This window comes from Danio rerio, chromosome 20 (genome assembly GCF_049306965.1).
Source record: "Danio rerio strain Tuebingen ecotype United States chromosome 20, GRCz12tu, whole genome shotgun sequence".
NCBI classification, from domain to species: domain Eukaryota; kingdom Metazoa; phylum Chordata; class Actinopteri; order Cypriniformes; family Danionidae; genus Danio; species Danio rerio.
In genome coordinates, this window is record NC_133195.1 from 5,055,324 (window position 1) to 5,070,559 (window position 15,236).

General features: G+C 37.5%; 1 protein-coding gene across 25 annotated transcripts in view; it reads right to left on the reverse strand.

Moving 5' to 3' along the window:
* The window catches only part of arid1b (AT-rich interactive domain 1B), a 160,650-nt gene that overhangs the window by 12,462 nt on the left and 132,952 nt on the right, over nt 1-15,236 (reverse strand). For all 25 annotated transcript variants that reach the window (XR_012395656.1, NM_001346215.1, NM_001346214.1 and 22 more), the window contains 4 exon segments: nt 12,972-13,181; nt 10,928-11,141; nt 3,585-3,723; nt 3,350-3,498 (listed from right to left, as the gene is read on the reverse strand). Coding sequence is in view for 24 of the 25 variants with exons in the window: in NM_001346215.1 (NP_001333144.1) it covers nt 3,350-3,498; nt 3,585-3,723; nt 10,928-11,141; nt 12,972-13,181 (712 nt within the window). In the remaining variant the exon portion in view is untranslated.

A 15,236-nucleotide genomic window follows, 5' to 3' on the forward strand; every position in this document is an offset into this window, starting at 1 on the left:
TGAGAGGGGTTTTTTTTCTGTTGCAGAGCACATGCCCAGACATCACAGCTTTTACCAGATTATAGTTATATGATCATTTTCCTTAAATAACCCATCTCTATCTAAGTGAGTGAGTGATTAAATGTGATGAGTTTTCAACAATACTAAATTGAAGCTTTATTTTTTAATATGGTTTAATAGTTTTTTGTTATTAAAATTGAAAAATTGAAGTTCCTGTTTCCAAACTTACAGATAGATGGCTAATTTGTATGTCATTGATATGTTTAGTGCTAAGGTAAACAAACACTTTTGGCACTTTTTTTCAAGTCTTTTCATTAGTTTTGTTTTTCCTGTAAATTATTCAATAAATACCGTACCGTGCCATTCATACCGAGGTATTATCGTACCGTGAAATTCTGATACCGTTACATCCCTAGTTACTAATGTAGGCCAATAAAAAATTCATTCAGCAGAACGTTGAGTCTTCTGTGCTTTCGCTTTGTTTAGGAATGAAAACACTTATAAATAAATATTAAAAACGGCGCGATTCCATTTCCTTTTGATTACAGGTGCCGTGGCCCATCCTATACGATCCCCAAAACAATCATATTATGGTGCATGACTGTTCGCTGACGTGCTCCATAGTGATAAACAGACGCTGTTTCCCAAACGAATTCTGTACACGCGATTTGAAGCGGAGAGAAAGTCTGGATTTTGGGTGCATGTTTAAACAGACATATACATATAATTAATAATAATAACATATAAGGATTTCGATCATGGTGTTTTTTTTTTTTCCAAAAAACAACTATTTGTGTGTTAAATGAGCATAAAACGTTAGGAAAGCGTCAAATGCTTTTATTATAACGTTAGATGTGTGCATTTTTAAAGTGACACCTATTATTTAATGTAATAAAGATATCTTAATAAATAAGAGGTTAATTCGTTGCTCTTTAATCAGAATGTGTAAGTTTTACAGTGGAGAAACGGCTAATGAGATTTGATAGCTTGATTCTACTTCATTATAGCTATTAATTTTAATAAGCTGATCTGTTTGCTAATGTATTTGCTGCTAATGTATATATTTATTTTTCTTTTGTTAATAATAAGGTCCCACTTTATATTAAGTGGCCTTAACTACTATGTACTTACATAGGAATTAATAGTTTGTTGCAATGTACTTATTGCGTAAATACATGTATTTACTGTGTACTTATTAACTTTTGTAATTACATTTGTAAATACACTGTTGACCATCCCATACACCTTAACCCACCCTTAAACCTACCCATACCACCAAACCTGTCCATAACCCAACCTCTATCCCAACTCAAAAGCACCACAAGTGTTCTCAAATACATTATACTGCAAAAGTAAGTACATTGTATTTATTTTTTTTATTTAAGTACATAGTAGTTAGGGACACTTAATATAAAGTGGGACCAATAATAACTTTAATACATATTACTGACTATTTAACTGTTTATTTACAATAAAACAGTTGCAAATGAACCTATTTAGTAATTTGGGGTTTTTTTAAGGGGGGTGGGGGTGGGGGTGTTGGGGGAATCCCTTATAATGGTGGGCATATCCTTTATTTTCACATCCCAATGTTGACAGGTATGTAAAAGTATTGCCCCCCTTTGAGACTGAGAGGTGAATCACATAAAAGTCAGCTCTGATTTTTTTTACTAATTTATTTTATTTATTTTTATTTATTGATTTATTTTATTTTTTATTGCCTTTTTTAACATTTGAGTTAGAGACTTTTTCTTCTATTTTTTTGTATCTATTTTGTTCTGCCATTTTGAAACATTGAGGTGTTCGATTTAACTTTTATATTATTAACTTTTATATTTAACTATATTAAGAAAAAAAGCCTTTCTTGGTGTTCTTTGAGCCTACATTCAGTATGAGTAAAGTAAGTTCTTTTAAAATCGGATACTTTAATACGGAACCCCGGAAGGGACGTAGTGGAGGAAAAAAAAATTGGCTGGGTGAAAAAAAAATAATGGGTGAAAAAAAAAAATGGGTGGGAGGAAAATATATATTTCTAAGTTTTTGCGTTCTCTCGCAAAGTTTTGCGTTCCCTCGCAAAGATGTTTTGCGTTATCTCGCAAAGATGTTTTGCGTTCCCTCGCAAAGTTTTGCGTTATCTCGCAAAGATGTTTTGCGTTCTCTCGCAAAGATGTTTTATATATAATATTCCCGTATTTTACCATTCTACCCCACTTTCTTTACATTACTGTGCATATGCTACCTCTGAACCAGTGAATGCATGTGTAAGCGCTGACTGACGCGCTTACAATAAACTGATCCCAGATCAGCGTCTGTACACGCCATTTACAGAGGAGCGGGTGTATGTTTAAACAGACAAATACACTGAATAATATGAAACATCTCCGTCCTCTCCGCATGTTTTATTTTAAACAGCTTATTTACTCTTAAATGAGCACAAACAGTTTCTAAAGTAATGGACTGCTTTCATTATAGATCTGTGCATTCTTACAGAGACACCTCTGTTATCAAACTAAACAAAACATGAGATTCATTTGCTGCTCACTTGTTTGATAACAGAAGTGTCCCTTTAAATGGCGCGTACAGACGATGATCTGGGATCAGTTTATTGTACGAAGCGCGTCTGTCAGTCAGCGCTTAAACATGCATTCACTGGTTCAGAGGTTGCAAAGTGAAAGGCGACGATCAGCGCACAGTAATGTAAAGAAAGTGGGATAGAATGATAAAATATGGGAGAATTTCAGCAAAAACGGGAGGGTTTACGTGAGTGCAGTGAACGGGAAGTGTTTGTGGAGAAACAGTTTTGTGAGAGAACGCAAAACATCTTTGCGAGGGAACGCAAAACATCTTTGCGAGGGAACGCAAAACATCAGATAACGCAAAACTTTGCGAGAGAACGCAAAACATCTTTGCGAGGGAACGCAAAACTTTGTGAGAGAACGCAAAAACTTAGAAATATATATTTTCCTCCCACCAATTTTTTTTCTTTTACCCATTATTTTTTTTTACTCAGCCAATTTTTTTCTCCTCCACTACGTCCCTTCCGGGGTTCCGTACTTTAATACTTTTACTCAAGTCTTGAGTGACTTGTAATGTAGTAATTGTTACAGTAAGGTATCTCTACTTTTACTCAAGTATAGTTTTCAGGTACTCTTTACACCTCTGCTTTTTACAGCGTAGCAAGTAAACAAGATCAATTGAATTCCTGCTGCTTTTACCCTGCAGACACTAGATGGCAGCCGTGCTCAATAAATCCTGAACATGTGGCTTTAATAAACTGAGCACAGTGAGGCAGCAGTGAGCAGCTGAAAAAAAACAACAACTGTCCAATCTATCAACCACAACATCATACCTTTCCTAGCAGCTCCGAAGGGATCCTTACTAGTGTCAAACTGCATTCTAGAGGTAGCATCTCCGCTGCCTCCATGCATGGGACCTCGCTTCTGAAAGGCTGGGTCACTGCCTTCTGAGAACGGATCTTGCACGCTAATACCACTGTTTCTAAAGTAGCAAACAAGGACAAAACAAATCAATACACGCAAACGAATTCATGAGATACTTCAATATAATCCATGAATTCCGCCAACCTGACGGCAGGCTGAGGGGTGACTTGTCCGTGCGGTGTGGTAGCGGGTGTTGGCGGCTTTAGGTCCCCTGGCATCTCTGTCATGGTGCTGCTGCCTGTAGATTGAGGAGTCTGCGGCCCCTGAAGAGAGCCTGAGTTTGCTGTTGGACAGATAGAAAAGGAGTACATCAGGGCTGAGCAAATGTACTGTTTAGGCATAGACGTAACAATAGTCACATGCCAGGATTCGCCATGTCAAGCGTTCTTGCGAATTCTGTGTAATTTAGTAAAAAAATTAAGGATTTGTGTGGGGTTACTAAAAAAGAATCACCTTTTAGCTTGTAAATAAGGTTTACAATACAAACACAATTAGATGCACTTGTTTGGTAAACAAAGCAAGTCTTTCATATGATAGAATCTACTAAAAGAAAGAAAACATTACAAACCATGTTGTAAATAAATCGTATACACATTTGCATATTATTCAGTACCGAAATAGGGTATATGGCAAAGCATGCTAATAGGACTTTTAATTTGCCTGTAACCTGGGTTAATCGCTTCCGGTTAACTGTATGCTAATGCAAAATTGACGCGTTTAAGATCTGTTATCTTTAAAAATCAGCGATCTCCACTGGCTGAGTGATATCTGATATAAACTGGACTCAGATTGTACAAGAAGCACCGCATTAAATTACATTTCCCCGCCATGTCTTTAAATATGAACATTTAATTTACCCCAGTATATTCAGTGGAGCTTCTGCGCTATCCTGCCGATTCTGACGGGTGCGTGCGAGTAAACGTCTTTTTGTCTTGTTTTACGCTTGAGTAACTAAATAATGCCAAAGTCTGTTTAACTGATTGTATCTTAATTACATCACAACATCGATGCGGTAAAAGGAACCGTATAAAAAGGAAAAAAACTCACAATAACAGGTCACCAGATGTTTATCAGTATGGGATAAACACTAGCTCGGCATATACCCTATTAATATTGAAATGGAATAAATATATATTTATACACATTTCAATAGTGTTGGGCAAGCTACTTGAAAAATGTAGCTAAGCTATTAGCTACTCTACTTAAAATGTAGCTTAACTACACTAAAAGCTACAAGATGGAAAATGTAGCAAGCTAAGCTAAAAGCTACATGGCAAAAGTAGCTTAGCTACATCTAAGCTATTTTTACAATTTCCATTTTTAGTTCGAAGCAACTTAAATCCAAATCAATATCTTTGAGATCAATAAAACTGTCAATGAAACATATGAGGCATAATGGTTCTGTTCAGTTATTGACTGTAAATAATATGCTGTACTAAACAGAAACACATTATAGTATCACGTGAATCAAGCGATCACCAAGCTAGTACATAACCAGCTGTTACACATTTAAAATACTATAGTAATTTATAGTAAAGGGAAATATTTTGGAATAAGCATTATATTATATGTGTAAATCATCAGAAATAAAGTTACTGCATCTTAACATGTACTTCTCGAGCTATGGTCACAAGGAATCCTGGTTCAGAAACTCCTCTCCATCAGTCATCTGTCCATCAAGCAAGTTTCGGTTGGCATCATCGACAACCAGAGGTGGCAGTAGCGCACCAAAAACTTTGCTGTCAAACACCGTACCATTATATGGATTTACTTTCATCGGCTAAACACCGGCCTCACAGCTCTCAAATATTGATGCAAATATTAATGTCTGTGATGCAGCAAGTCCAGAGACTGTTGTGTACACCATCATTTTGTATAAAATTCACCTTAATATGTGATATGACTAAAAGGTGGTCATATATAAAGTGGTGGAATATTGTTTTGAATTTCTGAATTGTATTTGTGTATTTCCGAATAATTTTACATTTTAAAATTGTATTTTTATATATAAACGAATTGTGTCTTGAATTTACGATTTGTATTTATGTATTTTAGATTTGTTTTGAATTTACAAATTTTATTTTTGTATTTATGAATTATTTGAAATTTTAAATTGTATTTACATATTTCCGAATTGTGTTTTGAATTTCCGAGTTGTATTTGTGTAAATTGATTTGAATCTACAAATTGGAGTTGTGTATCTGATTGTTTTTTTTTTTATTTACAAATAGTATTTGTGCATTTACTAATTGTGTTTTAAATTATGAATTGTATTTGTGTATTTACGATTTATGAATTGTATTTTTGCATTTGTGAAGTGTATTAGTGTATTTTTGAATCTTGTTTTAAATTACGAATTATATTTTTGTATTTACAAATTGTGTTTCGAATTATGAATTGTGTTTATGTATTTACAATTTGTATTTGTATATTTACAAATTGTGCTTTGAATTTACAAATTGTATTTGTGCATTAAAAAATAGTTTGAGTATTTCCGAATTGTGTTTTGAAATTGACATAATTTGAAATTTGGAGTTGAGTATCTGTGAATTTTCTTTTGAATTTACAAATAGTATTTGTACATTTACGAACTGTGTTTTAATTTACGAATTGCATTTGTGTATTTACGATTTATAATTAAAATTTAGAAATTGCATGTATGAAGTATATTAGTGTATTTATGAATCTTGTGTTGAATTACAAATTGCACTTTTGTATTTACAATTTGTGTTTGAAATATTAATTGTGTTTATGTATTTACAATCTGTATTTGTGTATTTACGAATTGTTTTTAATTTATTAATTGCACTTATGTATTTACGAATTGTGTTTTCATTCATTCATTTTCTTGTCGGCTTAGTCCATTTATAAATCCGGGGTCGCCACAGCGGAATGAACCGCCAACTTATCCAGCACGTTCTTATGCAGCGGATGCCCTTCCAGCCGCAATCCATCTCTAGGAAACATCCACACACACACTCAAACACTACGGACAATTTAGCCAACCCAACATATACCGCATGTCTTTGGAAAGTGCGGGAAACCAGAGCACCCGGAGGAAACCCAAGCGAACGCAGGGAGAACCTGCAAACTCCACACAGAAATACCAACTGACCCAGCCGAGGCTCGAACCAGCGACCTACTTGCTGTGAGGCGACAGCACTACCTACTGCGCCACTGCGTCACCCGAAATGTGTTATGAATTTACAAATTGTATTTGTGTTTTAATTGCTTATGTGTATTTACGAACTGTTTTGAATCGACAAATTGGACTTGTGTATTTACGAATTGTGTTTAGAAATTACGAATAGCATTTCTGCGTTTGCAATTTGTGTTTTGTGCTGTGAATTGTCTTTAGTAAATGTATTATTTTTGATCTGGCTCCATACTTAGTGAACTATGACTTGCGTGTAGTCAATTTGAACGCACATGCTTCACCAGAACCCGCTTTACTGACAAAATACGATTAAATCGCACGGCCGTTAGGATTTCTTCAATCAAAACTGATTTCGGCCATCATAATGCAAAGAGCTTCCAAAATGTAAATAATATACCATCATTAATAAAACATCTAGTGTAATATTTCAAAACTCTTTTTAAAGCATTAATATTCCCATTGTGGCTAAACGGTATTTCTATAAATCTACAAGCCAACGACAATGTCCTAATCACTTCTCCACGAGCTCCAGGGAGAGAAGCCCCAAATCTTGCAATCCCCAGACCGCATTTCCATAATCCAATAACATTTGAATACAACTGGTTATTAATTTCCATAGAAATGCGATGGCATAAAAGGACACCCTCCTAATAACGTCTGAAATTTCTACGGCTCGGTTGATGCAAAGTAATAAAACCAATTTGCATTTTCCTCCGCAGCTCAGAGCTGTAAAAGGTACTTCAAAAGACTTCAGCGCAGGGAACAAAAAAGAAAGAAAGAAAGGAAAGATTCGGGGTAGAATGAAAGAAGGAGGGAATGAAAGAGTGTCTGCTTTACATGTCCTTGATCTGCTGCCAGAGCCACAAAATCGTCTTTCAGCGCTGGAAGTAAACAATACATGGCGATGTGCTGTAACACTTCCAGTCAGTGTGACCGCCAATGACCTTACGCATATTCTGAGAGTCGGAGAGGGCGAGAGAGAGGGAAAAGTGCTGGCTCACTGGTCTGCTTTGAGAGAGGGGTCAGGCTGAGGTCACTTTTGTTTTTATCCCACACTCCTCCCCCATTAATCTTCTCAGAGGGAATCCCTCCCCTGCCGCTTGACAGCTCTCTCTCTCTCTCTCTCTCTCTCTCTCTCTCTCTCTTTTCCAGTGACATCATCAGTCATTAGCCTTAGGAAGGGGTTGGGTGGGGGGAGACGGAAATCCTTAAGCCAGCAGCCTGACAGCTCTATTTCTCACCCTTTCCCCCCCTCGTCCGTCCGTCTCACTTTGACTCAATCACCTGTCAGATATTTATAGCTCCGTCTGGAGCTGCTCTGAATTCATTATAGGGCAGGCAGACCACGGCGACATGCGAGTAATGTAGACAGATCTGGCAACGGCAGACTTATATTACACTTCTGAGCTTCTAGAATGTCATTGTTACAGAAATGTAATTGAGGGAAGATCATTTCACCTTTTTTTTCCTCCATGCAAAATTTGACACCATGCTACTGAAACAGTCGCCGGGTAAAACTAAGTGCTTGTTTTTTGCACAGGAAGACCTGAATTTTACTGGATTATTTTAAAGAGCCAACCAAACCCTGTGTCCAAACAACAAGTGACAACAAGATTCCAGCGACAAGCAATTTGGCTGTCTGCACCTAACATGATGCGAGATGACAGAAACGTTTAAATACCTGCCACTGCACGCCCAACGAAATGATCAATCTAAATAATCCATCATATTAAACTTCTATACTACTATCTATTCATTCATTCATTTTCTTGTCGGCTTTGTCCCTTTATTAATACGGGCTCGCCACAGCGGAATGAACCGCCAACTTATTCAGCAAGTTTTTACGCAGCGGATGCCCTTCCAGCCGCAACCCATCTCTGGGAAACATCCACACACACATTCACACACACTCTCATACACTACGGACAATTTAGCCTACCCTATTCACCTGTACCGCATGTCTTTGGACTGTAGGGGAAACCGGAGCACCCGGAGGAAACCCACGCGAAGGAAGGGAGAACATGCAAACTCCACACAGAAACGCCAACTGAGCTGAAGTTCGAACCAGCGACCCAGCGACCTTCTTGCTGTGAGGCGAACGTGCTACTACCCACTGCTCCACTGCCTTGCCCTACTTCTATCTATAATCAAGTAAAAGCACAAGTACGTGCAAACATTTTTACTAAAGTAAAAGTAACAATCTTAAAAGTAACTCGAGTAAAAGTAAAACAGTATCTGATGAAAGAAATTCCTCAAGTAAATAGTTACCAGGTGCTTTCATTATATATATATATTTGGCATGGGATGATAGCGGTTTTCAAGGTATACCGCGGTTTGGAAAATTAAAGGTTTTAAAACCGCCAAATTGTCTGCTATGTCATTCATAAGGTATGTGTAAGATTTTTTATTTACAGTGTTTACTGCAGTTTTATTTTCGGACAACAGTATGTCCAGCAAAAAAGATATCCAAAGATGCTGTTTTAAATTGTAAAGAAATCAGTGTTTTTGAAACAGATGAAGACAGCAGAAGTCAGTGATTCATTTGAAATATTCAGCCTGACATGTTTACTGTCACATAATATTTGAAATGTTTCTCAAAATACGATACATTGTGTTCAAAAGGGGGAAAAAGTTCTAGTTTTTAAACCAGACATTTAAAAATAATATATTTTAGGGAAGTAATCACAATATCGTAATACTGTGATATTTTTTATCCAAGGTTATTACACCGTCAGAATCTTATACCGGCCCATGCCTAATATACACAGTGGGGATCGAAAGATTGGGCACCCCAGGTAAAAATTTGTATTAATGTGCGTAAAGAAGCCAAGGAAAGATGGAAAAATCTCCAAAGGCAATCAAATTACAGATTAGACATTCTTTTAATATGCCAAAAAAAGATTTTATTTCCCTCATTTACACTTTCAAAATAACAGAAAACAAAAAAATGGCGTCTGCAAAAGTTTGGGCACCCTGCAGAGTTTATAACATGCACTTTCCTAGGCTTCTTTACGCACATTAATACAAATTTTCATCCCCTCTCTCTCTCTCTCTCTCTCTCTCTCTCTCTCTCTCTCTCTCTCTCTCTATATATATATATATATATATATATATATATATATATATATATATATTAGGGGTGTAACGGTTCACAAAAATCACGGTTCGGTTCAATACGACACAGTGGTGTCACGGTTCGGTTTTAGAGGATTTCTCTAATTTTAATTTTTTAATGTGTTAAAGCTAACATCATAAAAGTTTGATGCAGTTTTTTTTTCTTTTCCTTTAAACAGTGATAGAGCTATACTTCCGGGGTTTCTGCTTAGCAGCAAATAAAACAAATCCTTCTTTATACTCAAAACCAAAATGCTGCTTATAAAAATCAAATAAAATATTGTAGCAGTTAGCAGTTTTTAGTTAGCGTTTTTTTTTCCACCACTCATTTGGTAGCGGTTGAGACGTGCGATTTCCGGAAGATTGTCATTCGTTTGCGGGCATCCAGGAGTCTCCCAAAACTTTCGGGAAACTTGGGATGTCTGGGATTACATTGACGTTACTCGCCATTTTGCGAGCTAGTGTAGCGCGTGCCTGGAGTAGTGTTTGGAGGTGGGCGGGTGTGTTGATATGTGAACAGGCTATTGACATTGGCTGTTTTGTGTCGGGTCCAGGGGCGGAGCCAGCACGAGCAGACTGACACAGAAGCCAGCAATATTGCTAATGAGCGCATGCTTTAATAAAGTGATATTCTGAGTTCAAAAGTGATGATCAACTGTTTAACATGACAGCGGGAAGGCAGCATGTTGTCGGCCACGTCATTTGGTATGCCATGTTGAGCATTGTTGCACTGAAAACATTATACTTTGTACTTATTCTCCTTTACCTTTTCAGATGTTAGTCGTTCGGTTTCTAATGCGTAAAGAACCGAAAGTCACGTACCAAACGGTTCAATACAAATACGGGTATCGTTTCACCCTTAACATATATATATATATATATATATATATATATATATATATATATATATATATATATATATATATACACATACATAGACACACACACATATATATATATATATATATTATACCACAAATTTTTCTACTAATATCAACAAAGACAGAAACTGACAAATTAGCATTTTTTTTAGCTATATAATATAAAAAAAAAGTTAAGCTCCATGAATGATGTACAACTCGTAGTTATTCTTGTTTTGCCCTCCAAACAGCTTGAATTGGCTGAAGAGGTTAATGCATTTTAATTTTGGGGTAAACTATGTTTTTAATATAAAGTTGTGTGTTCTGTCTAAAATGATATTCAAAAAATGTTTTACCAGGCGATGGTGGCTGGATCTTGGCTTGCTGTTGCTGCTTCTTGCCATCGCCCATAGCGAACGCATCAGGTGGAGGTTCTTCTCCGCGCTCCACCTTGCACTCGTAGGCAAACAGGTATTGGATATACTGTTTCTTAAGGGAGCTGGCCGAGCTGCTGGACGTCCCCACATTCAAGTGGGTGGACAGCTCTCTCCATTTCTTGTTCTTATTTACCTGTTTGAGGAGAGATGCTCAATCAAAAACCACACCACAAACAATCAAATCCTCCATCTCATCCTATGACTGATCGACTCACACTTTAGCATAACCAGGTGCTACATACTTCTAAAAGCAATCCATTGCGTTTGTGTTTTTTAAATAAACATACCTCTTTTCTATGCAAATGAGCCTCATTATAGAATGTGCGGTATTCACAAACAACATCGCTGTTAGCTAGAAATAATTAGCATTGCGCTGTTACCACCCACAGAAAGCTGGAGGTAAACAAAGGCTTTGTTTAAAGCAGTGGTCTTTAACAGGGGGGGTCTTTGGTTATACTGCGGGGGGTCTTCTAGTTATTATTTGATCTTTTCGCAACTTCTTTTGTACCAAATAAATGCATTTGCTAACCTCAAAGCTACAGCTAGAGAAGTGAAAGTTCAGCTGAATGTTTTAGTGTAGCCCTAATTTAACCAGTTCAACTCTGCTGCTATTTTGGGATTTTCGCCTGGATTTTGCCTACCCAAATATAAAAGCTTCCCAAATCCACATGCAGAGGTGTAAATGCAAAAATTTGGTATCATTTTAAAGAAAACCCTTTGAATTTTTATAAAACACTATTGAAAGTGTTTAAAATAACTGTATATGTCGTCTGTGTTATAATAAACACCTAAAAAAGAGGCGCTTTTTGCATTTTTTTTTATAAACTCAAATTTGAAAGTGTACCTTTTAGGTTCTGTGTGGTTTAGCGTGCTGTAATTAATTTAGGTGGTTCCTGCACATGTCTATAATACTAGGAAAAAAGAAAAAGGTCTCTACCATATTTTATGCAAAAGTTGTTGTATTCCAACTGATGAGAGGTGCTGTACAAGCCACAGGGATCGATCATTGTTTTCATATTTCACTATTCTTTTGTTTGATCAAACATAATTCACTGTGTTTGGACCACGTCAGACATATAAAAGGATTACTTATGCACCTCAAAAACAGAGAAGAATGGCCCTGAAGCGCACAGCATAAGGTAAGAGATGACAGCTGTCTGTGCTATCTGGGGCTGCTTATTGATCATAAATGTATTGTTTACACTTCTGCGCCATGGAAACACCGCGATTCATTCAACAACTGTTTGATATGTGAATATAATTCAGTAAAAAGAATGCTAGAACCGTATGAGCACCGGCAAGAGCTTTCATTTGAGCTATAACCTGTACATGTGTCATATATGAACCATATGAAAAATATGAAAATGAACAATACCCAGCTCGGGTATCCAAAATACTGTGTATTTGAGTGTAAATAACTTTTGTACAGTAGAATAAAAACCAAAGTGATGCATATGTGCATAAAATATAGATTCTACACTTTCATACGAAACCACTTACGGGGGTTTGGTGCAATGCTAGCCCTTTAAATCTTTAAGCGAAAGTCGATGACGCCACGGACCCGGTACCAGGTCCGCAGAGTTTAACTGGTTGATACATAATAGTAAATTATGTTAGAAAACTGTAAATGTAACAACTGATTGCTGTTAATATACAATACTCTTTATTTTAATCTCTTTATTGTGGTTTAATTACACAAGTGGTAATATACTTACTATAGGGCTGCTAAAACAACCCAAAGCATGTAGAAATAGATAGCACCATAAGCAGGCACAATGTATTCTTAGTGAACTCCAGTTTCTTTGATGTCTGTGATTGATGGCTGAGGCACATACGTAGAAGGACATCAGAGGTTTTGCGCTCTTTAACATGTGTTTCAAAGCTCTGCTTCTTTAAATCCTCAGCACGAACACACATCTGCTCTCACAGCGCAGACGAGCTGAGCCCTGCCAACTTTACTCACCATAGCCAAGCCTCCGATTTCACGAACGCAGAGGTAGAGGCGGCACAGATCCAGCGGCTTCTTGCCCACTGAAGGCAGGTTAGGGACCGGCGTGCCCCTCTCCTCCATAAAGGCGATGTAACGGTCCACCCATGCCCTCCTCTCAGGCTCACAGCCCATGTCGTACAGCCGCGTTATCTTCTCATTCGTCATGTTCACTGTGCTGTGCTTCTGGGGTGGATGGTTAGATGGATACAGAAGAGAGTGAGATATATGGCCACAGACACACCCCACACACATACTGTCAAACCATCATTCTTTATACTAAGGGAGCTTTCACACCTGTGAATCGATTCAGTTGTTCTGAAACAGAGATTACAATTGCTACATTGTTGCTCTTTGCTCTTGGAGCGGTTTGCTTTCACACTGCAAAGTTTCTAATCGGACCAAAAGAGCTAAAACAAATCTCGTGCGAGTAAACTCTCCTCACATTGGTCAGAGTGTCAGGGTTTATTTTGCAGCGTCCCACTCAGCTGTCAGGAGAGGTGGTGGTTTGGTGGTGATTGACAGGGTGCACGCGCGACGTGTCTGAGGAGAGATGCGGTGGGGAGGGGTGAGAAGGGTGCGCGACGATGCTTATTTGAGGACCGGGACGGAGATGCGAGATTACCGGGAGATCATCACTCGTTTGCGGAATTCCGGAGACTCGCGAAACTTCCCGCCCTACTCATAATTCTCTCTTCATATAGCCGTAAGCCTATTACATATCCATAAAACACTGTGATATAACCGCGCTCAGATCGGATCGCTTTCTCACTGCAATCGAACCAGTCCAGGGTTCGTTTCAATCAAGCCGAGACCACCTCATTTAAGCGATCTCGGAGCGATTACTTTGGCGCGGAACAGAGTGCGATTGCCCTGTTCACATATGCCAAACAAACCGCGCTAACTGGGCAAACGAGACACGTTCCAAAACAAAAGTGTAGGTGTGAAAGCCCCCTAAGTGTAATTTGTTTCTACATTGCTCAATATGTCCCGTTCTGACAGTTTCTTCTGCAAATAAAGTTTAGTTGCTGATTTGGACCCATTTCATCTGATCAGTGATCATGTAATGAATGTCAATCCAGCATTTACACTTTTCGAAGAGTGGATAAAAGACTTCCAGTGTTTAAAATCTGCTATGAAAATGACTAAAGCATTCACCGTAAAGCCGGTGGGACGGAGTTTTCAGGTAACAGTGTTTGCCACTGAATCTAAACATTTTAAGCACGAGATGTTCTAACGTTATTCAATCCTTCATTTAATCATCACGATGCTGTCAGTCGTGCGCAAGGTTATAATCGTTTGGGACTTTTCATTAGTTTTAGTTTTTATTTCGTTTTGACTTTTTGTTTTCAAATTCGGTTCGGTTTTATTCGTTTTTAGAGGCAGATCTACTAGTTTTTATTTGTTTCTATATTTTAAAATTGTTTAGTTTTATTTTAGTTTTTAGTACTTTGAGTATTAGTTTTACTTTTTTAAATAAGGACATTTGTAGGTGCAAGATTCAAAATCAACAGAATAAACATTTTATAATAAAAACTCAACCATACATTTTTTGAAACTTGCATTTAGAGGATACATGAACACTTTCATCTACCACTACCATACCCATCCTCAAACTCAAATATAACAGCCCACAACAGCAGCCTTAAGTAAAATATGTGTGCAAGGCTGCTTCTTAGGTTAGACAAAGCCGCGGTGGGAGGTTCAGATATTTACCGCGGATGTTTGTACTGAACATGGCAAAATGACGTAGTCCGCAATAGTCATTTCAGTCAGATAAAACATCACCAGGATCTGAAAAATGTCTTACAGTAAAGTTTTGCAACCCAACTCAAGCATGATTCACTGATTTAAATTCCATTACGATTCTCTGTTGACATAAACTTACGTTTTTCACCAGATCCTCTCATTTAATCCCTCGGTTAACCCACGGTGCAGTTGTTCAAGCTTAGTTCAGTCACAGCAGGCTGTCATGTACTGTTTGTGTTTGTTTCACTGAATCCCGCATGTGCCGTATTATCGGTTCACCACTTCTCAATTTGATCTCGGTGTAACGTTGCTGTTTTAATAACTGAGTGAGAGTATATATTGAATTATATTAAGTCGAAAGGGGTTATTAGTCTTGTTAAAAAAGTAAGTAGTTTGTGGCTAAGTGCTTACAGGAGACGCGAATTGTTTCAAATGATTCAGTTCGATTTGGTGAACTAGTTCAACCGGTTCACTTAAAAGATCCGGTTAAAA